At 39.6% G+C, this 26,489-nt stretch overlaps 1 protein-coding gene across 1 annotated transcript in view; it reads right to left on the reverse strand.

Annotated features, from left to right (window-relative positions):
• LOC146318071 (receptor-type tyrosine-protein phosphatase N2-like) overlaps positions 1 to 26,489 on the reverse strand; it is a 299,017-nt gene that overhangs the window by 39,707 nt on the left and 232,821 nt on the right. Inside the window, exons 14-16 of the mRNA XM_084731518.1 lie at positions 21,866 to 22,063; positions 10,512 to 10,659; positions 6,991 to 7,064 (exon numbers count right to left, since the gene is read on the reverse strand). Coding sequence (XP_084587644.1) covers positions 6,991 to 7,064; positions 10,512 to 10,659; positions 21,866 to 22,063 — 420 coding nt within the window. The remainder of the gene's footprint in view (positions 1 to 6,990; positions 7,065 to 10,511; positions 10,660 to 21,865; positions 22,064 to 26,489) is intronic.

Here is a 26,489-nt window from a genome sequence, read left to right on the forward strand (position 1 = left end):
GACAATCAAACATACATACAGACATTCTGAGAGATCCCTTCCTTTATGAGGTGGTTGATGCAACTAGAGTGTTGGACAGTGTATCTACACGTGTCCAACAAATGTGGTTGCATTAACACAAAGTGTTCATGAGATATGATGAGATATGAAACATTGAGGGCCAGATAGCAGAACTATATCAAAAATCCAAAAAAGGTCCTTTTCCTGGTTTAGTCCAGGGATGTTCGGGCCAAATTTGGTGACAACTGCCTAAAATTTGTTGGAGGAGTAGCGAAAAAGCAGACAAAAATTCAAAATGGCAGAAAATTGACTGGCATGGCTTATATGAATAGATATGTCTGAACCCACAGAATCTGAGACATACAGTTCAAATGTTACAGGTCAAAATGTAAAAGTTCATTGTTACACTATCACCCTCTGGCCAACCTGCACCAAATTCAGCAATGCATGTGCCAAGAGTGAAGTCAATCTGATGAATGATTGCTGAGAAAATTGAAGGACAAACATACAGACAGAAAGACAGACAGAGATTTCTTTCTTTATAGTTTGTTTATATTTGTAACATTTTGTGTTTGTCCCTTTTCTGTTTCAACATGACAGTGTCCTTGTCCATGAAGCCACCTCCATAAAGAAATGGTTATCCCAGTCTGGTGTGGAAGAACTTGACTGGCCTGCAATTCTCTGAAGCCAAGGTCTAAAATCTGGTGCAAAACAACCAAATATAGGTGCAAAGTATCAGTGTCCATGTATTTTGTTTGGCTGTCCACATACTTTTGGCCATGTGGAGTACATATTATGCTAAATCCATGCCTTTTCATATGTTTTCCCATCTAGCCATGAAAACATAACCGAATGGTATAAAATATTAGGTCTTCAAACACCAGTCCTGTTTAAAATTCACAGATAATATTAGAACAAATCAAAATTTAACTTGTAAATGACAACTTCATGTCAATGACAAAATGTCCCTTGTACAACCCAGATTGTTCAAGTCTAGGAAATGGAGACACATCGATCTGGGAGGAATTTGAAAGAAACAACACAGTGTCTCATTTGATCCAGAGTGGTAGTGTCCAGGAAATTAAAAGAAAACGACCAGGATGGACAGAGAAGGAGGAACAAATTGACACTGAGAAATCAAGAAAGACAAGAAAGAGAGAGGGTAAAGAAAAAAACAAGAGATGGTGGAGTAAAAAGCTGGTGGGAGACAAGGGTGAAAGAGGAAGGAGAAGATGCACGAGAGAAAGACAAAAGATAAAAAGATCTGGAAAGAGAAAGAAAGAAAGACACTTGACATCTCTTTGTTTTTATCTCTTTCCCTCTCCGTCTCCTTTTCAATCTCTGTGGACACACAATGCTTCCTGACATCTCAAAGTGTCTCCAGAATTAAATCCTGACATTAATGACACCACAAGTGTGTGTGTGAGAGATAGAGAAAGGACTGTTGCCCTCTGTCACACACACACCGACACAAACGCACCCACACTCCTCCTTAATGAGGAACAAAAGCGGAGGATGTGGCAAGTGCAATTATCCACCGTTATTGTTTTTTTTGTCTTTTCTTGGGAGGGAATGAAGGAGCCGTGTGTGTGTGTGTGTGATCTGTCTGATCTGTCTGATGAAGTTTTATGATGGAGCTGACTGTTACTACAGTCTGACACCTCAGTGGGGGCCAGCGAAACCGGTATGTGTATCCGTGTGTGTGTGTGTGTGTGTGTGTGTCTGCTGACAGACTGGCACTGATAAACTGCTAGCTGTCAACTGTATGAATTAGCTGTAATCGTCAATCTAGATATTAGGAAATAAAGTAACTTTTTCTGCTGTTTTCTTGAGGAGAAAATAATCTTTCACATGTGCTGAGTTTTGATTTTGGCAGAATGTTTCTTGTTCTCCATTGTCAAATATAAAACAGTGGTAGGAAAAAAAACTGATGTACCTGTCACTGAGTAATTCCATTTTATGCTTCTTTATACTTCCACTCCACTACATTTCAGAGGGAAACATTTTACTTTTAAATCTATCCGTCCACTACATTCATTAGTGGCATCTAGCACTGAATTTGCACATTGCAAACACCTCGTATCACTCTCCCTTTCCAAGTAGAGGAACTTACAGTGGCAGCGAATCTCACGCAGTTGATTCACTGTGTTGCTGAGTGGCTCGGTCCAAGTCACCAACCCAAAGTGTCAGTATTTGATGACGTGGGTGATGAGACTCAACAACCTCTCACCCGACCTTTAAGTATATTTTAATCGTAACAATTTTGTACTTCTGATTTGCTGGTCAAGGTCTGGTTAGATTTAGGGAATGACTGAAGGTACAGAAGAGATCAAACCAACATCGACTGTTAGTAGGAGACAGGATGTGAACAAAAGTCAAAGTCTCAGACTTTATTCACCTGACTGAAAAAAGTTAGTTGACAGGAGAGACTAATACAGGTTATTTAAGGCATTTAAAGAAAAGACCAATCACCGTTTTTCAAGTGTCTTTAAAAAGCAAAATTTGTTTTTAAAGTTGAATCTCTTATTCTCCAGATAATTTCATGACTGAAGTCCATTTGGACATGAAAAACTTAATTTTATTCAAATTAGCAACATTATCTACAAATGAAGGTTCATTATAACATCCTAAGAAATATTTTTCTTTTGTCAGTATTATGGTGCTGTTCTGTTGAAGAGAGTGGACACAATATGACTTGCAGTCTTTTCCATTTTCTTCGGTGTGACTCTTAAATCCTTAATCAAAAAAAGTCAATTTGACTGTCAATAAAAGCTGTGAGGCTGATTTAAACTCCGTACTATCAGCACACGACACGCATCAGAATGGGTGTATGTGTGCGTGACTGAGTGTATGCGTGATTGAGCGTACCTGAGTGATTGATTATGTCTTAGGAAGTGTGTGTGTGTTTGACCCAGTGTGTGAGGAAACTATCGAGTCTGTTTGGGAATAACTGTGTGTGTGCTACAGGAGGCAGTAAGCGAATGATTGATTTTTGTGACCAAGTTCGTGCGACTGACTGATTATGTGTCTTTGTGGGACTTTGGGCCACAACACAAAGTTTGTGTTTTTAGCAAAACAACACAAACATGTTTGCTTTTTAACAAGTGGACAGAGGGTGTGCTCCACTTTTCTATTACACTACCCAATGAAATCAACAAAGAAGTGGGGAATTTGTGGTAGTACTCCAAAATTTCTAAGGCCCTGTTTACACCTATGATTAACAACAGTCCTTGAGTGATCTGATCACCAGTGGAGAGCTTTAAGTACAGGAATGCGCCCAAGACACATGAGGACACACCGAGATCTGGCCACTCAGACCACATATTTCCTCATTCTTTTACCGTTGTGTATGCAAATGTGTTCTTAGCCACATTGAAGGAACACCGACTCAACTGATTATCATTTGTACACTAATGTTGTTATTTTAAAGTGTGAAACAACAAGAAGAAGCCACAACAATGGGCAAAATGGATTCTGGTATGAAACAAGCTGTCTGATTTCCATTTGGGCTGAAGAGTCAGTACAACAGAAACTGTAAGAGTCATGTAATACTTCATCTTCTTTTCATTTCTGGCAGACTGGGCATGGGAACTGCTGCCTCCTGATAGTTAAAATACAAAACATTTGGTCTTTGCAAATAGAAATGACATTCTTGATCCTTAAACGGACTACAATTAATAATCAAACAGGCTATAAACCCAGTCATGTTAAAGGTAAAACTGGAACACTGGCTTTTAGATAACATACCCTTGTGAAGACAGTTGTGTAGGCAGGGCTGCATGTAGGTTATTTAATGGACCAGTTTTAGTTTCATAATGAATGTGTATTTTAGTCTGTTATCAGAAAAATTCCTGTTTATGTTAAATCTGAATATTTTTGTGTATTGATGTTATATTTGCTTTTATATTCTGCTTATGCTCCATTACTTCTAAGACCAGGTATGTGTAAGCACACATGCACACAAAGCCCTACTTACAAGAAGGGCCACAACGGAAATAAGTCATGTGACTTGCTTGTGTTCTCCTTGATGCTGTTTTAATTGTACATGTACTGGTGTTGCAACTATGTACTGTACTTTCAAATAAACTGTCAATTGAACAAACAAATCTTGCCACAAGTGGTCACTGAAGACACACATGGAGATGTATTCTAATGCCAGGTGTGAACTAACATACTTAGAGCTGTCCACTTATGATGGAAACACCTAGGATGCAAGGTAATGCCAGGTGTTAACAGGGCCTTAGGTAACTGGATCAGCAAGAACCAAACCTGAGAGGGTGAATGTGTAACTTGCTGTTCTGTCATCGGATGTTGCTTTGGCTTTTCAAACTGGAAAAAAAAGATGACTGGTCTAAAAAGTTTTTTTTTTCAAAATACAGCAGTCCTCATTACTTGATTCCTTAAAGTAATAGTGAAGGAGCTTGTGTGAACCTTTCACACAGAGAGCTAAAGTGGTGGCTGATCTAACCATGCTGAGGTCAGAGGGCGAGGACTGAACAAAAGGACACTCCCTCATCCTCCATACTGGGAGTTGGATGTTATGGTAATAATGACCTCACCCCATAAAACTATCATCATCTAACACCCTCCATAGCTTGCTGGTTGGTTCAAGCTCCAGCTGCTGGTGCCAATTAAATCTTAGTGGGTGCTTTCCACCCAAATATTTAATGAGAAACTGAGCATGTAACATTTAGGACAGCTTTGCAAGGCTTTAATTATGTAATTTAGCTAATTCATGTCACCCTTACTTTAGCTAGCACAGAAAACAACATCTGGTGGATTAAAACCATTCATCCACTCATTCTTTTGAATTTTTTTTTTTTTACCTACTACACAGCTGTACTGCTTTAAAGCCCCACATCAAATGGTAGTGAAGTGATGTTGGTTTTGTTCAGCATTCTAACTGATCTTACATTATCTGTGTATGTGAGAGCTCTTTGCTGTATAATTCAGTTCATTCTTTTTTTTTCTGTTGTTGTGCAACATTAAACGTGTTAAATACTTCATTTGCAAATGCTGACAACTTCATTTGCTATTTTGTGATTTTTTTTTTAGTTTGGCACCCATCACACGCTCAAAACAGTTGGGTTGGTTCTTGAGTAATTCATGTCTACAAAACTACCAGTCACGCTGTGTGAACTAGGACATTGGCAGCACCTGATTGAAGTATGAGAAAGAAAAGTGACTCACGAGGGATTGCAACCAATCATATGGTACTTCAAGAAAGAGAGGACATTGTGTTGCTTGTTACAATGCAAGGCAAGAAAAGTCCTATTGCTCTCTGATCATAGAATTATGAAAGTAACCAAAACCAGTCACTGCATAAACTGGGAAGGGTCAGAAGCCTCCATATGGCCAAATAAAGAAATGTTAAAAAAGCTAGCATAAACACACACCAGTCCAACTGAAGATGAACCAGTCGCAAAATGAATCTGGCTGTCCAAGCCAAGGAAGATTAAGTACGGCAATGAATCATGCACACTGTGGTCATGATGTGCTAATGTTTGGCAAAGGACATAGATTACATGGTTTATTTTTATGCAATAAATGCAACTTATTAAGTCATCCTCTCCGTGTGATCACTTTGTTTGAAGTCTTGAACTAACAAAACAAAAACTTGAATGTAATATAAACTGCAGACTACCTGCTGTGCCATCTGACCAACGGCAACTGCATCAAAGTCTATTTTCAGGGAAAATAATAACTTTTTTCCTGCATTGCAATGTTTTAAGATAAAAAGAAAACTAGCATAATAGTAGCTACATACTTGCTGACAATCTTTCTACTCTAGAGAAACAAAATAAGAATATGTTTTGAACAGTTGACCAAAACATTTATTAATAAGTTTTATAGTTATTGACATTCAGCTGGAGCAAGATCGCAAACATCTTGTCTTTGCTCATCTTCATTCCTTCGAAGCGTGGGTGAGGGCGGTTGAGGGAAATCAAATTGTCAGCAGAGGAGGTTCCTTAAATAACCTCAGTGTGTACCGTACATGTGTATGCATTCATTCTTTAATGTGTGTGTGTGGGAGGGGAGGGGTGAATGTATGCATGACAGAGTCTGCCAAATGTGTGTTCATGTTTGAGAGTGTGTCTGTGGGTGTCTGCACTGTATGTATATTATATGAGTGTGGGTGAGCATGCATGCCTGTGTGTGTATAGGTCTGTGAGTCTGTGCATGCTTGCATCAAAGTGTATTTTCCAATGTGTGTTCGTGTGCATGCGTGGGTACATGTGGTGTAGCTGGTATTGCATTTGTGTGTTTGTGGCATTTGACAAGGTTGTTCCTTTGTTCCTGTGTAGTTTTGATTCCCTCTCACTCTCTCTGTCTGTGTCTCTCTCTAGCACACACACACACAAGTGCACGCACTGAGCCACTTCTTGGTGTGACGCCCAGATTTGAAATGCATAGCGTTTCTGTTGCTTTTAATGGAATACCACTGTATCTGCCTTAAGGGAAACATAAACCTACTATTCCAACACTGGTTTCCAAATTGATACACTCACTTACTGAATGCACATGGCTCTTTCTTCCCCCCCTTCTCCTTCCTACAGGCTGTTTTGCTGCTTAAATCTGTGCTGCGCCAAGGAAAGGCCTCGGCAAGTTGAGCGCACCGTAACAGTAAACACAAACTAGTGTCAAATTAGCATAACCCAAGGTCAAAAACAATCATTTCCCAAGACCCCACAGATCAATTTTGTTTTCACAAACGAGAAGCGAGCCGTGAGCCGTGCGCATGTCCTTTCCCACGCCTTCCCCAAGCGAATACTCGCCCGGGGTGTTTGCTGTAAAACATTCATTAATATTCATGGTGCAGAACATACACACTAGCGTGGGGCTGCCGCTGAAGCTAAGCAAGCGTTGCATCAAAATTTATATTGTACAACGGTAGGCTGCCTTTGTTCCCGTGACGCCCCATGGGGACTGTGGGAGCCTGGCGAAGCGGCGGTGCAAAGCATAGAGTTAGAATGCAGAGGAGGTACTTACGATCGGGCTGGCATTGATGTAATCAGAGTTGCCTTGGCTGTTCTCCACCTTCAAGGTGATTCGGGAGTGATCATCTGGAACAAAAATGGAAGAATTCAGCATATTTTGTCTCAGGAATGCAAGTGCTCAGCAGCTATATTACATGCATTGTAATTTAGGTATTTCATATCTATTGAGTGTGATAGGACTCACTGTAGCCTTAGTGCAAATTTCCGCAAGTAACTAAGTAAGTTTCCATGACCTAAAGACTTTACTACCTTCTGGTATGTCAAGGTTGTTTTCAGCTCAGAATAAAAACCACCAAGTGACTTGGTTGAGAAATTCCCTGATGTTCTTTGATTTTTCTCAGAGAATTTAGCCAGTGATCTCTGACTTTATGTCAAGAGGGCGCTTCTTCCAATACCACACCATTCAAGGCTTTCACTCAAAGCTGGTGGAAATGAACAGAACCCATTCAAGAAATATAGCTAATTTGATGGAAAAGGGTCATCTAGGAGTTCTATCCAGAACCTCTCCACCATCTTAGGGTGCTAACAAGAATGCATCCAATGGGTTCTATCTATCTAGAACCTTTTTATATTATAGTACAAAGAACCCTTAACAAAGAAGGAGCCTTCAACAACCCTTGAAGAACTCTTTCTTTCAAAAAGGGTACTATGAATGAAAAGCATTCTTAAAGGAACCCTTTATCTTACAAAGAACCCTTGATGAACCCTTTCTTTAAACAATGGTTCTTCAGAAGCAAATGGTTCTGGGTAGACCTTGACCCTTCAGGAAGAGTAAATGTAAGTTATGATGTCAGTATGCATCCAGTGTATATCAAAAACTGAATTGAGGGTGGGTTCACATGCTCAGTGTTTACCGCCTTGGTACAATTTGTTTGAGTTGGTGTGAATGTCGGACTTGAACTCTGGTGTGGCCAAAAACAACCACTCCATGGTCTGCTTGGAAGGCTGTCAAGTGAACTCTGGAGTGATTAATGAACACCATTCAAACCAGCCACAGAAGAGTACCATTGTATGTGTCAGTTGATTAAAATGAGCTCATTTTCTGTCAAAATGTGGACTGGTGGGAGACAAATCTGGACACACGACGAAGTGAGAAGGGCCTGTCTTATTAAATAATTTGATACCCTCTGGCTTACAAGTTATTCATATGTCCAGTCCTGTACAGTCTGCTGATATCCGCTCCAGATCAACACCAACATGAACAGAACCTGATGGTTCTCCATTCTCCATGATGTACAATATCCAGGTAGCAATTTGACTGTTGAACCAATTTCTGGGTTGTTCGAATTGTACCTGAAAAATTAAGATGTATCATCTTTGCATTGGCTGGATTCAGGAACTGGACCTTTAAGTGTGAAACCACCCTAAAACATTAAATTTTGAGATGGACAAATTTCTTTCATTTTTTGAAGGAACTGCTTTCCATCATCCCTGTTCCACTGAAACTTTTTGGAGGGGGGCAAATTGTCCTAGTTTGTAAATTTTCACTCTTGTGAGCAAACTCTCCAGAAGTCTCCAGTGATAGTGGTCCTGGAATTTTCTCGGAGAAGCCAGTGGTGCCTCAAATAGGAAGCACAATTTATTCCTGACAAACTGCTTTCCCTGCTGACAACCTGGATTTCATTAAGCTCAGGCCCGGTGGAGAGAATGGGACAGCACTTTTTTAGATGGGCTATTTCCACAGAAGCTTAGAAATTTTAATCATTGATGAGGTCGGTGCAGGAGAGCTTTAATAGAAAACTAATTTACAACCCTTCTGCTCACTGCATCTGCTCCTGGTTTCTGATAATAGAGGCTGGGCTCAGAATATACGGGGAGTGTTGTGGAGAGGTGGTGAGTGTAATGCCACTGTGTTTGGAGGACTGACTTTGGGGGTTATATCAGCTGAATTCTTGTTCTCCTAAGAAATTAAGGTTTTTCTTTGCTCCATCACTGAGAAGGAGATACCGATGTCTTTCCTTTTCATTTATTTGTCCATTACTTGTCTGATATTATGCTAAATGTGGTGCTCTTTAGGTCTGAACATGTTAATAATAGCTAGTAGTTTGACAATATAGGAAATAAATACGTAGATTATAGGACAGTTGAATAAAGACATTATATACTCAACTTTCCAGTTGCAGTCTCACTGACACAATTGATTTACAGTTCCATTCCTTGAAGACCACATGATCCAGTTTTCCATTGCTCATGTAGTTTTTGCAGATATCTAAACCTAACTACTTGGGCAGCACTAAAAACCTTGTACCAATGTAAACCATAGACTGTATAGTAAATAGTGGACGGAACGTACTTGACATCACCCATTTCTGACAAGCCATTGTGAAGCTCACACTGTGTTGGCTCTGCCCATTGCCATCTTGGTAGTTCCTGACTTGACTAACTCCTGGTTAATCCAAAAATGGGCACAGAGGTAGAGCTGAGGTGCCAGAATGAAGCTGCTACCTAGCTAACTAAACATATTTATTTATACTGTAAAGTTGGATTGCCTTTTAATATGGGCGTCTTTTCATTGGAGCCAGTCTGAAGTGGCCATTTGTGGACTTGCAGTTTTTGTCACTCCCACAATGGTTTCATTTTTCATGCCTGCAAATTTGGTGCCTGCACCACCAAGACACACTGTGACTGGACCATTAAAACCACTTGCCAAGGTGGTTTTGGATGCATTTGATCACATATGTAGAGTAAATGCTAATATGTCATGATGAGTCCCTGACAAAGATATAACAAGAAAATATATTATTAATGTAGGATGTGGTGATTGTTTTGGTGACAGATTGCCCATGTAGTGAGTCATAATTTACTTTGTCTTATCAATCTCAACAGTTGGAATAGCCCGTACATGTATATTATTATGTTACTTACATTAGATTATTACATGCTATTAAACATTTTGTTGTTTTAGCCACTCCATTCAAAACAAATCTGGCGCTTGTCTGGTGACAGACTGAGGGATTAATATGCAGGGGACCCTTTGTCCTCACAGTGCAGGTTGCAGTGGTGGAATCTGCCCACAAATGATCAGCTGGACATCTTGGAGACACATGTTAGACACAACGGTGGCAATGTGTCACAGCTGTCCACCAAAACGTAATTTTAAAACACAAATGTAAACAAGGCCTATCTTTGAAAAAAGATTACTCAAATGATGGTCCTAGGTATAAAAATCTGTAGACACTCTGGAGGTCAGTACTGATATTTTTGATTTGGCTGCAGATGCTAATGTCTTATTCTGAAATTCTTTCAATTTTTATGATCAAAAAAACACTAAGGAATCTTTTAAGGTCTAAAGTCAGAGGATGTGACAAAAAAATCGAAGTCCCCTCTGAAACCAAGGCCTCATGCAAGGAACAGACATAGCAACAGTAGCTATTGAAATAATAGTCCAATTAGTTGATCACTTTTTGGTTACTCCAATCTTTGCTAAAGCTCGCCCACTAATCACCATCACCACCAACTAGGAAAAAGAGTGAGCTAAGAAAAGAAACAAAATTGCCAGAGTTCATTGCTTACATGCCACAACAGCAGTGGAGCGATTCTTCTTGGCGTTGCCATCCTTCATGCCGATGGTGCAGGCGTTGGGTTCTGCCTGATAGGCGCACAGCGCCTCCCACTCCTTCTCCAGGCGGTCTTTGTTCTTCAGGTGATCCTCCATGTAGGACTGAAGGAGAAGAGAGAGAGGAGGAGAGGAGGTGAGAAAACAGAACTGGAAATACAGCAAAGCTTTGTACATTTTTATTGTTGGGGTTGGATGTCTGTATGTGATATTTCTACACTTGTTTCATTAACAACATGCACTGGTGTATGTTCATTTTTGGGGATCCTGTGTTCATCTTTGGTTAAGCCTCTCTGTATCTGCCAGAAGGACCAGATGGACAGGCTTTGCCCCTTGAACAAAAGGGTTTCAATTGATTTGTCAGTAACAAAACTTCACATATAGCCTGTGATTTTGACTGTAACTTAACAGACTTCTCTAAACTGTCTGTCAGGCATTTTTTTTATCTAAGAGGAGCACCACATGCAGCAGGTAACAGTTACTTTGTCAATCAAAGAAAAGCCGACCAAATACATACAAGGGCTCTTTCCTGTGATTGCCACTGACTGTGTTGTCCTAAGTGACAAATCCCACCCATCTGTTGCTCCACTCATATGAAAAAGAAAACCAAGATAACAGTGTTTTAACCCGCTTAAAGCACCAGATGGGAGGAGTTTAGGTCCACTATGAGCCCCTGTTTCAGATTCCACATCTTTCTAAACTTCGTCACACTCTTTGATACCATTTCCAAAGAATGTTTCATGACCAAGAAGAGGGAGGGGATTCAAACATGTATGAGTTCCTGTATGAATGTTGTCCTCATTATATTAGCTATACCAAAGCCATTTTTATCAGAGCGTGTATCAGTCTAATGATAGCCAGATTCAGCCTAGCCAGTTCCCTCAATGCAATATTTATAATTAAGAAGACAATGTGATGTTGATCAACGTGAGACTATAACAAGAAGCGTGTGAATTTTTCACCCTCACGCAAACAGGTTAACCATAATCTGATGGTGGCCGGTGTAGCTTTGTTTTTTTAGATAGCCTTGAAAAGCAGCGGCCCATGCACACAAAATATGGATGGTGCAATCGTTTGTAATGGATGAGGGGAATGAAATGAGCTGGTGTGGTTCTTTAAATGGCTCCGGCGATGATTTATGGTGGCAGTTACAAATGGGGCCGATCTTAATCAGAATTAGCTTCCAAAAAAGGCCTAATGGCTTTCTGCTAAAATGAGAGGAGTTTGTTAAAAATGGAAGGTAGAGCATGGCCAGACGTCCAGCCAGCGGAAGATAATGGAAAAGAGTCTGAATGTGTTTTTATCATACACGCGCATGCACACTCAACAAACTCTACAAACATGCAGCTGGTCAAGTTTGTTATCTGTTAGTCTATTAGCAAGCTTCGCTGTCAGAAAGAAGGCAATGTCTTTACTAATGACAATGTGTCGAACCTCACATGTTCCACTTTCCAGACTTTCAAACTTTGAACTCTGATTTAAAAGTATGAGATAAAACATTTGCTCTAAAATACAACATACAACATACAATTTTCCTTAGTGAATGTAATTTCTGGTGTTGTTAGATGGCTGCTACACCGCCTCCTTGGGTGCGCTCCTCCCTTGTGTGTGGCAAGTCAAGGAGAAAACATTTTTGTGACAGCAAATATATACAGTAAGTATATTTTTGAAAGGCTAAACAACGACAAACATTTTTTCCAATACAGTTAGGCTTTTGGACTTTACAGTACTCTGGAGTTATGAGAATGCTTGGATCACATAGAAACTATTCAGACACCTCGGCTGTGCTGGTGAGTTTGCGTGTCTGAGAAACCTTGTTACTAGCTTCAAAATATATGTAAAGTTCACAGATATAGTAGCTAAACCCCTCCATGAGAAAAAAATCAGCAGATATCTTAGTTACAGCAATAGAGCTAACAAAACATTTTCTATCGTTCAAGTGATATTTTTTCAATTTCAGAAATCCCAAAATCTCTAGAAAGTATTAACGTTAGCTCAACTAAGCTGGCTGATACATCATGTACTAGAAAACATCTCTGGTTGCTACTAAGGACCAGCTGCAGTAGTAAACTAGGTTACAGTACATAGGGGTGCTACTGATGTGACTGACTTTTCAGTTATCAGTCAGACCCTGTGTGCCTGTGAATATTCTCATTCATCCAGGTCATAGTTATCTTAGGGCATTGAATCGATCGCAACTGGACTGGTAAAACTATTCAGACACCTCGGCTGTGCTGGTGACTTTTACCAGTCCAGTTGCAATCGATTCAATGCCCTAAGACAGACCCTGTGTGTTTCCAGGGAAATACAGACACTAGCAAAAAGTTTTTCCTTTCTTTACTTACACAATGAATTGCCAGACTGTGAATACAATTTGATTACATCTTTAATTTTCGTGGTAACTTGTTGTATAATTGCAATTTAAGGCTAAACTTTATTGTCAGTATCAGCATGACAGCGATGTAGTCAGCATCACTGTCATGCTAATAATGTCAGTGAAGCTCATCCTTTTGTGTAATCTTGCTTAAATATGGGTGTGGTTTCCATTGTTCAAACATTCTGACCTGACCAAGATCCAAGTAATATCTAAACGTTGTGTTTTAGTGAGCTAACAGGCTCAGCGTTGGTTTCACCTTTTCACAGATGAATTGCATATATCTGAAAACACACACACACACACACACACACAGGCATACATAACATACACACAGTGTAACACTAGCCTTTCCTTGTTGTAGTATCAGCTCTCTATTATATCATTATATAATGCTGTAACAGGACCCTCCACCTGCACAAAGTCACTTATCAACAGCAGGGGGTTCGAATCATCCTTCAAAAGACACACACACACACAGACGTACACACACACAGAGGAAACAAACATAAAGGAAATGCACATACACACATCTAAAGCACAATCCACACATAAAGGTTTTTATAAGGTCACACACAAAAAACTCACAGTCAACCTGCACATACTCACACATAAACACTGCAAAGACACACAAAAAGCAAAGCCACAAATGTATACACAGTTCCATAGAAGCTGCACAAAATACACACAAGCACACACTCACATACACACAAATGAAGCCACAAAAAGGATGTATACACACAAAAATGTACAAACAACAAGCATACACGATCACAGAAAACACATGACCTGAAAATATTCTACATACAGTAAATTAAAAATACACAGAGAAATTCACCGTCCTACAAGACACATACACACTTGTGCGCACACACACTGTCCTACATCAGATGCCCCCCACCACCCTCTACCCCCTACCCTCTCTCTGCTCTCTAATGCCAGAGTAATAGGGTTTTGTGGCTGTGTAAAGGGATTACTGCAATCCAATCAGGAGGTGCTGAGATCACCATGTGTCGGCCAAACACTGAATAATCCCCTTACTGCGGGGGGGCTTACAGCTGCCAAAGGTGCTCAATAAAAACCGCTACGCCATAAGACTCTGCCCGAGCCGCCATTGTGGCTCTGACGCATCATCTGAGCACCTGTAGGAAATAGCAGCATGAAAGCAGGCCACATGGGAGGTGATGTAATGCAGCGGCCATTTTGGATCGACAGCAAGTAAAAGGGAGAGGGGAAGAGGGTCAGAGACATCACACTGGGGTACTCAGCGAGGACGGGCCAGTGGTGGCCGAGTATATTCATCAAGTGCTGTTAAGGAAACTGTACTTTATTGGAGTATTTGCTCCTCTAAATGGGAAATACTGTACTTGTAACTCCACTTCAGGAGTACAGGAGTGTGCCGTTTAAGACTGATCAATGAAATCAAATATCAGACAATTTATAAAGGTCCACATTAACAAGCTTCACAATTACAATGCTGCTTACTTGTTAATGCATCAGAAATACTCATAGTGGAGTATTTTTGCATTATGGCGCTGACGCATTTACTTTAGTAAAGGGTCTGTATAGATTGATGATACAAAAGGAGTGTAACTGTGTTTTCAGAGTTGGAATTGAGAACCAAAACCATTGAGAACCTGTTCCAAATTGTCCAATCCACTGGAATACACATGAAATGACTTAGGGATGGGTATTGATACTCAGTGCTTTTAAAGTATTGACTGAAATAACCAAGTTCCAAGTAGTATTGAAACCTCTCCAGTCCAACAATGCCAGCATTCCATTCTTTTTAGAAAATATTGTTGAAAAAAATACTATTTGTATGGAGCCTGTGATTGGACCGCTACTACAGCTAAGGGTAGTCTGTTATGTGGTGAAGTTGAGTGTGGTGTACTTGACATCATACAAGATACTGAATTAAGTACTCAATTGGTGTTGGCACTTTAAATGTACTGGTATTGGTACTTGTATTGTAGTTTTTTTTTAATGATATTCAGCCCTTAGATGATCAGTTCCTTTTATCAATGCTTGCAAGATTTTATGACATTCACAAAATTATCTTGTCAAACTGATGTGTCTACATTGCTGGAAATCTGCAACAAGAAGGAGTTATGGTGGAAAGGATGAAACCAAACTGTGGCTCCATTTCATTAAGAAAGATGATGTTCCTTGAAATGTCTGTTAAATTATAATTGGAAATAATGGTGGAAACACCAGCAATATGCTGAAAAATCCTTCTATGCAACATGAGCTTAAATTCCAGAAATGCTTTTGATTTAACACTCCATGCATGAGTGCCGCTGCTTCCCAACCAAGCAGCATGTCCGTTATCGAGAGTAAATGTCCTATTAGCGTCACGCAGACAGGCTTAGCAGAATCTTTCTTTGACTATGAAAACCTAAGTGAATATAAATTCTGTTCAAATGTTCTCTAATTTCATCCATTTTCAGATGATGACAGGCTGTTGCAGCTAGCTCTCAGGCTACAGACAGCTCGAGTGTAATTGATCAGGAATCAATATGGGAATTGGCAATGGTATCAATAAAATCTTCAATAATGAAAAAAAAAGAAAATAATTCTTGACATCTATCAGCAAATAGTCACAGTACAAATGAGTCTTCTCTGAGTTTTTTCCTGTCTTTATGCTAGATTTTCAGAGACAGTAGAGACGTTTTAAAATTGAAATCCATGGTGTTTGGAGTACATTAATTATGATTACTTTGTTGAGAAATTTAATATTAACATGCAATAAATTTCAAATTAAAGCATCGAGTATTTCCCAAAGTCTCTCATTCCTGTAATAATTATTTTATGCTATTTTTGTCTGAACAAAATATTGCATCAGCATGACTTGCATGAATCAGTTCAGGCTCAGGTCTTCCCATTTATGAACTCTACAACAAATCAGTAATCAATCAGTCTGCAGCTATCCATCGTATCAGAAGCTGCTGTCTTATTTTTAGCTAAAAGCTGACATCATCCTGATACATGAGTCGAACTTCTCTGCAGCTGAATGCTTCCTCCTCCTCATCTGACCACATTAGAGTGATTTAACATCCATTTCCTGAGGCCCGTTCATCCTCCAGCCATTGCCCTGCGACCTCCCAACTCTACAGATCACATCCCAGCTGGCCCGCCGGTGAGCTACGAAAACCACAACCACAACAAATTCCCACTAGCACGGTTAATCTCGATGGAGGCTCTCGCTGCAGTATAATCTATAACACTTACTTGGCCAGCAACAAAAGACAAGATAATGTGCTTTATATATAGAGTCGACTAATCCTCTTAAGACACAAGCAAAGAGGATGTAGGGGGAGGAGGTGGTGGTGGCGGTGGTTCGGTCCCAGTCACATGGGATCAAGTAATACATTAACTTAGATAAGATGGTGAAAGCTGTTTCTCCTCAAATTAAAATCAGTGGGTGGATGATGACATGGAATTTGCTCGGGTTTTACGAGAGGCAATTAATTTTTTGGGAGGTAGGAGGGTTGGTGGGAGAGGTGGGGCACTGCAGCTCATCAGCGATCACGATATTCCTTTCTCTGATTTTTATTAATCGTTCAACAGTTGCCTCACTCAAGTGCGTGACAGGGCGTTAGATGAAATATTTGCTTTTCCATGGCAGGCTGCGCTCGTCACGCTTTATGATGGATTCGGTCTCATACTGTGATGCCTCTCTGAAAAAAAAAAATCCCTCGGCTCCAACTTTCCCCCAAATGTGTCAACTGGGTCCTGGTTTTGTTGGAATGAAATTCTGCTTGGTCTCTAGTTGACATCATGATGTGAATCTGGAATGAGCTCCCTTGTAAGTGTGAATATTTTTGTAAAGCTGACAGCTAGAATGGCAAAAGAAAAATATGAGCAGTAACAAAAAGGCATCGTTCCAAATTATGGGAAGAGAAATGACAGATAGGGAAGAAACAAGAAAAGGAAAAAGAGAATTTAAAAGAAAAACAGTGAGAGAAAAATTCAAAGAAAGATGAAAGGGTAAAAAAATAAAGGCAAGAAAAGTAGGATGAGTAAACAGTAAAAAAGAAAAATATGGATAATACAGAAGCAATGGAAGGAAAAATAAAGCAATAAAGGAAAGGAACAGAACAGAAAAGTGCAAGAAATTACAAAAAAAAAAAAAAACATAATATTAGCAATAAGATGCAGGAAAACTAATGAATGAAAGATGGAGAGAAGATGAAAAGACGATAGTGGCTGCAAATCCATAAAACCCTCACTAAAGAGGATGGTTGGTGGGCGGTAAAAGACATTAAATAGCAATTTCCCAGATTGTCACTGCTTTGTGAAAACCTCATAACTCCAATTTTACTTCTTTCCATCTTTTCACTTCAGCAGAAGTTTTATATGTCCTTCTGGAAGCAAAAACCCAATGTGACCTTCTAAAAGGTACCAAACCCCAGTGGAAATACATAAAAGTCCAGTGAAAAACAAGGTTGAAGAACTGACATTTTGGAGATACATGGTTTCCACATGACAATGGCATTATGTAACTTTCCCTCGGCTGTCTAATATTTCTGCTGTGGGAGGACGGGGACGATCTGGACCAATCAGAGCTGCCGTTTATCTTCACTGTATGTGTGGAGCTGTCCAAGGTGCTGAAACACACTAACAGCTCAGTGCGTATGTACAGTATCTCCCTTTCCCCTCTTTCTCTTCTCTCAGAGCAAAATTGCAGCAGCTGCTAAAAATTAAAAGGAAAAAAAAATGGCAGCTAAAAGTTCACAGCTCCCTGTCATTAACTAAGAATCACACGTTATCACTTTCTGTAATGATGAGCAGCCTGTGACTGACAAACGGCTCGCGATTCCTCACTGCTCATTCCTTTTTTATTTAACGTGGAGTTGAATATGCCATTTGCTTCTCATCACTGCTGAGTCACAGGATGTAGCAGAAGAAGACCAAGGCAGAAGTTTATGTCATGTACAATTGGATCACATTACCCTGTAATGGTTTGGCCATTTAATGTAACTACAGTCGGATGCAAATCTTTCCCTTTCTCATATTGATCATAATCACTGGTATAGATAATAAAACATTAACCCAAATCAGGCTCTAATGCTTCTCACTTGCTGTCTCTGCCTCCTTCTCCCAGACAATTTCATCTACATACAACATCCCCCATATACTATACTGTAGTTCAATGTACAGCACTTATACTGGGTAAAATGCAGCACATTGGATCTAAACTTGGATTCATCCAACAAGTCAGGTATTCCCAAACTGTTTCAATTTGTTTCCTTTTAGGAAGGAGTCAATATTTGCATCTTGTTTTAAGTCAAGATGAAATGGAAAAACAAAATATGGCACTGATGTAAGACTGAACCAACCAGTTTCAGCCATTTCTATCATGATATCCACTCATCAGTCAATGTCCAACTTGCAGAGCTACAGTTCATTAGTTAGCTAGCCAGCAACAGCAAGGTACGCTGGATTGTGACACTCCCACATGTCTGATCAAATTCATAATCAAACCCAGTCCCACCTGCTTATGCCATTTCACTCTGAAATACGCCATGATATGGAAACTAGACGCTCTTGAAAAGCTGTTTCATCTAGCATTTGAATATTTGAGCAACTGTAGCATTAGTGTTTTCTAATTGCTTTGGGTCTGTACGAGCTTTTTTTGTTTCCTGTTTTAGAAAGCAATGCCACCTATAGGTGAAAGGTTGGCAAGAAGAATACAGGAGCAAATAAACTGCACCTCTCCAGCCAATTAACAGAATCATGTGCAGGAAGCAGCTGAAAGATTCCATCAAGCAATAAAACAAAGAAACTAGTAGAATGTAAAAGAAACAAATGTTAAAAGTCTCCTTTTTATTTGTAAAGGCCTGTTTAATTTTTTGTATTTACCTGAGTTTTGTTTATTTGGAAGAGACCACTACAAACAAATGTACCAAAAATAACATTATTTTATGTTACATGTATTTTATGTTACATATAGTGACTAATTGTAGAAAAAGAAGTCACAGAAGTCAGGGTCCTCTAAAACTAACACTGCTAAATTTGTGGTGTTCTTCTGCTGATCTCTGACAGCAGGACACGAAGTGCTATGATGTGAAATTATTCCTTTTACTTTTCAGTCTTCTGAATAAAAAAAAGGAGCAGAACACAAAGTCTTATATGGCAATTTTAGAGGCGACAATTATGCTAGTGATGAAATGTGCTCTTCCTCAGGAACAGGTGGCATTCATCAGGCTGAAAAGAGCAATTTGTGACAAGTTTGTACAGTTAAGAGGGCTTTTAAATCTGAATTGGAACACTTATACAAACAGTTTCTTGCATGAGGTCCGTTGTTTTACAGAGTGGGAAATGTCTCTTAGAACTCTGAAGCAACTTTGGAGAGGATTTAAGTGGAATATCAGCATTCAAGGAGATAATCATCTCCATCACCTACACAAAATGTTATTAATCATCATGGCTACATCAAATGGACTCTCTCCTTCCCTCACACCATTTACATATTATTGTCTATAATATACCAAATGCAGTAATCTTCTGACCAGGCTGGCCCACACACCAAATGAATACATAACAAAACATGAGCAAAACTTTCATTTCATCCTCTCAAGTGGCGCTGCCTCTGCTGAGATGGGTTTGTCTGGTGAAGACAAAGCGAATGTACCTGAAGACATTCAGACTTCACAGTTTCAAATCTATTTTCATCCACATGTGACCGCGGCGCATCAAACACATGCACCACATGCCAAAGAAACACTTTAGCAGGATTGTGCGTTTGTGTAAAAACAACAGAGCAGCTCTCTGCAGAGGCGCAGGGCTGCAAAGGGAGTCATTTCTCCTGAACACAACTCTGGTGCAAATCTCAGGGGTAATTAGTATCTTTGTGCCTATTGAACACATCAAAAAGCCCGCTCTGTCACATCTTGCCGGCAGCTTCATAATGTATGGGGAGAGAGAGAGGGAGATAGGCGGGGGTGGAGGTGGGGGGTTGGGATGAGTAGGTGGTGCTGAGGGTGGTGGGTGGTTGAAGTGAATAGCTATATATCGCAATTACGACGGCGCTCGACAGAATGCAACTGAGGTTCAATAGAGATTTTCATCTGCAGGATAGAAGAGGGTAAGAAGCCTGCTTATAGAAACTGTGGGTGTAATGAGATGTACACATACAAAAAAAAGACACGGGGAGAAAGATGAGGGAGGGAGTGAAATGAGAGGAAAGAGAGAAATGCGTGCGTTTGTGTGTGTGAGAGAGAGAAAAGAGTGATATATGCAGAAATGTAGACGAGACAGAGGCATGGAAGGAAAACACTGTGGTTCCAATGGTTTTGAAAGAGATAAATGGTTTTAAGGGGTAAGAGAGGCAGGTGATGGGATGTTTTGGATAAAAGAAAAAATGACGGAAGCATAGAAAATCTCTGGTAGCAGTTTGGAAAGACAGACAACCGACCACAAAGGTAAAAAATACTGTAGGAATGTCAGGGCAGGAATATAACAGCGCCTATGTGATTTTTCTTTTCATAGAGCAAATTCACCATTTAAAAACAGGTTTACGTTCTCTTGCAAAATTACCATTGGACCCAAAAAAAAGCTCACTTTAAAACAGTATTTAGTAAAATGCTTGTTATTGAGAGATGAACCTGATAATCAGACTGAATCAGCATTTTGTTTCACGTAATTATTTTGAACCAATTTCTGTTTGGGATTAGGGAGGCATTTTGTTTTTCTTTGCCCTAAATATTTAGTATTGAGAGACATATTCATCCTGCAAATGTAATTTTAAATCAGCACAGAAGGTAATGGTTCCTGGGAGCTATTATCTTAATGTTTTTCACGATGTTCAAAGAAATATGGCGAGTTAAGATTCACTGCATTCATCTCATCCAAGCTAAATACCATTTTTGTGGCCATTTTGAGCCACAATTTTTCATGGTTGTAGCAATTTTTCTGCCTCTAGTGCACAGCGATTATGGTCCCATTCTTGATTCCGCCTACACAGCTCTGATTGGCTCGGTTGTTTTCCAGCAGGAGAAACAGTCATCATAGTGCTGGGTATCAGTGCTCAGTAAGTTTAAAGTATCAACTGAAATAGACCAGTACCAAATAGTATCAAAACTTCTCCAGTCGACCTGCATTCAGTCCATGACTTGGACAGCTGTACTGAATAGAGTACTCTATTGCTATTTTAATTTAGTCATCAATCAGCCGTAGTCATCAATGAGCTAAGCCAGCCTGTCCTTACCAAAAAACAGCCGTATGGATCATCTGTGTAAGCGGCTTATTGCGACCTATATTTGCATTTATGGTTAGACAGTGACATCTAATGGGCATGGTTATTGTGGCAGAGTAGTAAAAGAGCGAGATAAACCGTTTCATGTTAACCGCCTGTTACATCACATGAGTAATGTAACCTACTTAAACTCTGCCTTCGCATAAAAAATATATTTTTCCTCGTTTGTAAAGTTGGATGACCTGTTGAGCTCAACACAAAGTCTATTTGAATTGCTAAAAAACTGCAGATGTTGTGAGTGATTCTGTGGACTGGAACCAGGTTAGAATGAACTGAGTAAACAGTTTGTTCTGTTAGGCATTCAGCAGTGAAACTCTTCCTTCAATATGTGCTTTCCTTTTCAGCATTTCATACGAGTCTGATTTTAATACAGTCCCTTTCAACAAGTCTGGATGTGCAATATGGGAAGTGGGTGGATTAGATTTACACGCTATCATCAGTCCCACTGATTCAGTCTGGGCAAAAATACCTAAAATCATTAGTCATCCCAGGATTTTGTGCAAAATTGAAAGACAGCCCTCAATCCTCCTCCAAGTCTTTGAATGTGTCCTTCAAATCCATCAGTTACACATTTTCTAATGTCTTCAACACGTCATGAACATTTAAGCTGATATCTTGATGTCTTGATGATTGTTTGGTGTGAAGTTTACAATAAAGTGACTCAATAGGAAACTCACCAGTATCATGTGACCGGTGGAGATGTCCATGTTTGAGTGGGCGGGCTCTTCGCTCCAGGAGGAGATGCTGCTCCGTGCTGAGGGGCTGACAGCCGGACCGCCATCGCTGAACTGAGATGACACACTGTTGATCCTGGAGGAAATTGGCTCTGGACGCTCAGTTGGTGGTTTGACTGCCATACGCTGCCGACAGAGCTCCTGCAGGAGGGAGAGACCAATCAGTGCTGTCATGCAGTCAGGAACAAGCAGTGTCATAACATGACATAATGCAAGGCATTTCGTGGACAAATTTCGCCTGACCCATCTCATAACCAGAACATAATGAAGAATCAAACCCATCAAAGTGAACACTAGCTGCATTTTTATGGATGAATTATATTTTACTAAAAAATGCCTCATTTCAACACCTCAATCAGAAGAGAACTGATCTGTGGCTGATACAACTTTTTTGTTGGAACCCTTCAATGATTTAAGGATTGTTGAATGCCTCAAAGACCGAATGGCTTCAAACAACAAGTTGGTCAAAATCCAAAATCCTCCAAACAATTGACTACTAGAACAGAACGCTACTAGAAATGTTTAACACTTTACTTCTCTTCTATTTTTCATGCAGATCAGATACTTTAAAGCACACTTTGCAGATGTCAAAAAAGTTATATTCATATGAAATGATGGGGCATGTAAACTTACATCTTACATCTCATCTCATTTTATTTAGCATCCAAGCAAACATTTAAATTGAATCTCTAACCAGATTTAGAAATATTGTCTGTGTAACTGCAGCTGCTGTTACCCTGCTCATCCTGCAGCCTTCAAAGAAAATGCAACACTTGATTTGTAAAACTGCTTCACTTTGATGAATGCAGGGCAGAAAGTACCAACTGCATTTATGTAAAGACTTAATGTATTGTATGTTTTATTGCTGCTACATTTGACTGCTATGATTCAAATCCCACCAGTGTGTTCACCTTCATTTAGTGACAGCATCATTATTTGTCTGTTATCAGAGACCAAACCATCAAGGGTGGATACAAATACAATCAAGCAAGGCAAACTTTTCTATTTAGTGAAACAACCTCTGCAAGTTGGACTCAGTCTTAAATTATGTTCAGCTGTAGTGTTGACAATGATTTACTGCAAAAAACTTCATTAAATTCGACTGACTAATGGGCAGTCCTTGGTTTCTAAACCTGTGGGGGACCTTCACACATTGATGTCACATACAGGAAGTCAGGGTAAGGGTAATTAAGACAGCCAGACAGTCAAATTGTGTGGTTTAAGTTGTTACATAGTGTAAAACCACCTGTGATGGGGCATCAGGAAGGGACCATCCAAACCTTTGTCAAGAGAAATAATTAATCTTTGATAAGTGAAAAGAGAAATGTCTGCAACTACAGATTAGTTTGCCATTTTTGAGTCAGTGCAGAACCATAATAATCATGTTTGTCATGAAAGGCTTGGGAATCGTGTCTTGAAAGAAATTGTCTTCTTTATAATGCTTATTATTTTGGCTCTCTGTGTCCTACTTGAAATTTCAAAAGCTGCAAAACACAAAAGCAAAATGGCCACTATTTGCTTAATGAGCAAATGTGAGTGTAAGGGGTGGATTCAGGCAACAGAAAATGGGATTAATGTGTTCTGACCTTCAGTCAGTAAAGACTTGCTTTGTTATGCTGAAAGCACAACAAAACCACAGTTGTAAAGGTAGAAGTGTTTTTTGAGCCAAAGCAGCTTGTTGAAATCCTGCAGACTGGTAGCAAACATCTGGGTAAGAATAGTAAATGAGTACAACTTTTCTACCACATGACAGTTAACCTCCAATTGCTGTTACACTGGCTAGCTTCCAGGATGTCGATGAAACACAGCCTGCATGCTCAGCAGGCCGTCCCTGGATAAACACAAACTTTAGAGAAAGTTTTGCCAAGTATGCCAGTCAGTGCCTCAGCAGCAAACGCAATGTCTTCATTCATACATCTGAGCAAACTGTCACTTTCTGTCTGAATACGTGAACACAATGAAATGTTGACATCAAGTTTTCCTCCACGCCTTCTCTACACAACACCCAGCAGGAACTTCAGTGAGCCACAAGTGAATGACTGTACCGCTTCATGCAGGAGACAAGTACAAACACAATGCTGTTCTAAATGTAGAACTACTATTTTACTCATTCTGTGTTAGAGAAGAACTGCAAAGGCCAGTGACAATGGTGTACCAATAAACCTGTGATGACAGTTAAGACTACTTAATTTCGTTTTATATTTGAACATTTCTAGTATATAGAACATCACTTTGATTTTAAAGACATTTCAAAAAGTTCTGAAACCTGTGCAGAAATGCTTTGAGCCAAATACTAACATCAGCATACTAACAATGACAATGCTAACAGGCTGATGTCAAGCAGGTTGGCCTATATACCATGTTCACCATCTTAGTTTTAGTGTTTTCTCATTTTAACATTTGAGACTGATGAGAATGTCACTTTTTTGTCAGTTGTGTAGATATTTAGTCATAAATCACTAATAAAATTCAAAGTTTTACTAATGAAAACTGAGGGATCACTAAAGAGACAGATGAGAATTGAGCTGGAACCATTGAGAACAGTTTCCAAATTATCTGAGCCACTGGAATTACATGCCTCAGAGCCTCTCATTTCTTTTTATCGATACCAGCATGTTTTTCTGACAGTCGCACTGAAAAACAATGACGTCAAACTCATGCATCTACACTGCTGGACGCTTGCAACAAGGAGTCGTGGCGGACAGGAGGAAAAGGTCCCAAGTGTGGCTTCATTTCACGAAGAAAGATGGCAACAGTGCTAGCTGTAATGTCTTGAAAATGATGGGGTGGGTGGAGACACCCAATCCATGGGTAGATGGGTGGAGACACCAGCAATAATCTGAAACATCTTTCTAAGCAAAATGGGCTTAAAGTCTAGGAATGTCATGTGTTTGACAGTACGCATGAATACCACTGCTTCCCATATGAGCAGCAAATCCATTACCAAGGGTAAATATCCTGTTATAATAATATTAATGCCACACAGGCAGGCTTAGCAGATTGATGGGAATGAATGCTGTGCAAATAGTCTCTCATTTCATCCATTTTAGATGATGACAGGAAGACTGTTGCTACAGCTAGCTCTCAGAATCAGACCGATAAGCAGAATCAATGATAGCATTAGTATCAATAAAATCTTATTAATTCCCATCCCTAAAAGTGATTACAATTCATCATGAAGAGGACGTAAAACTAGCGAATTATATGTTCAATCCTATATGACGATCAATACATTAGTAATCAGTACATCAGATCAATGTGCCCTTGAATAAGATAATAAACTCTAATCACCCAATTCTTTCTATGAAATACTGGATAAACACATCATATCACTGCATGCAGCGTAACTGTGAGGAACACAATAATAAAAGTCGCCTGTCACATCCTCTATATGTGAAACCATACATCACATATATCAGCCAACAAGGGCAGTGACTGCAGCAGAAGACCTGGGCTGAATCTCTGCGGGTATCTGTGTTTCTTAATGAGAGAGATGCTGATGATTAACTAACGGTGTGTTTGATTGACGGCGGAGGTAATGCGAGCAGGCCTTCATTAGTCTGTATCTGATCTGACTGATATTCTCGTAGGTCGGCGCGCTGACACTGATCTATGAGCTCGGACACAGACTCATAAATGTGTGCAGATTATTAAAGTGCTTCGGTACCTGGCCTGGGGATACTGACAGTGCTGCTGGTGGGAGGCAAACACAAACATGCCTGAATGTGAACGCAGAGAGGGCAGACAGATACTATAAAGCAGGAAGCACTGAGGCGGAGCTAAATATGTTCTGCACAGTGCTGTTTTTATAGACCTAGTTTTATGGATGTTTTAGTCCATTTATGTACAAAATGTCAGTGTTTGGTCATCTTACAACAATTAATGGATGAACAGAATAATTTTCAACAACAATTCTGATAATCGTTACTATTCTTAATTTTTCCCATTTACCCATTAGCAACAATATTTAGAATATCTTAAATCATTTAGTCATTTTTAATTTTATATTACTGGTTATGAAACAGTCTCAGTTTATGATTGATGTCTCTATCAGACCTACATAAGCAAACAAGACCATCAGTGAGACAATCAACTATTTCTATATAGTTATTCTTAATACTTAATTATATATATAAAAAAAAAGATACCCTGGACTATAACTACTTAGCGGACCAAACCGATGTCAGGCATAATGAGGGGAAGCATGCACTCTTCTTCACTATGCATTGTTTTGTGTCTATAATTAGCAGAGGTGCTTTGTTACCATTCTGAATCTCACTAACATTGACCAGACACTGACTGACAACAGTGGTTATGTTTTAATTTTTTTTCATCCAAATTATTGCTCAGGCCATAATGTAATTGTTCAATATTGGAAGGGACATGCCCCTACCATCCCTTCCCAATTCTCCACCCTTGTCAAAATGTGTTTCTCAGGCCCTTTTAACTGCCTGGTTACCGCAGAGACACACCTGACAGTGGACATAATTATACAACATTTTTATAATATCACTTTAATTTATTCAAATCCTAGACTGATAGTTGGGGGCTAAATGAATTATCATTT

This window comes from Lutjanus erythropterus, chromosome 12 (genome assembly GCF_056507025.1).
Source record: "Lutjanus erythropterus isolate fLutEry1 chromosome 12, fLutEry1.hap2, whole genome shotgun sequence".
NCBI lineage: Eukaryota > Metazoa > Chordata > Actinopteri > Lutjaniformes > Lutjanidae > Lutjanus > Lutjanus erythropterus.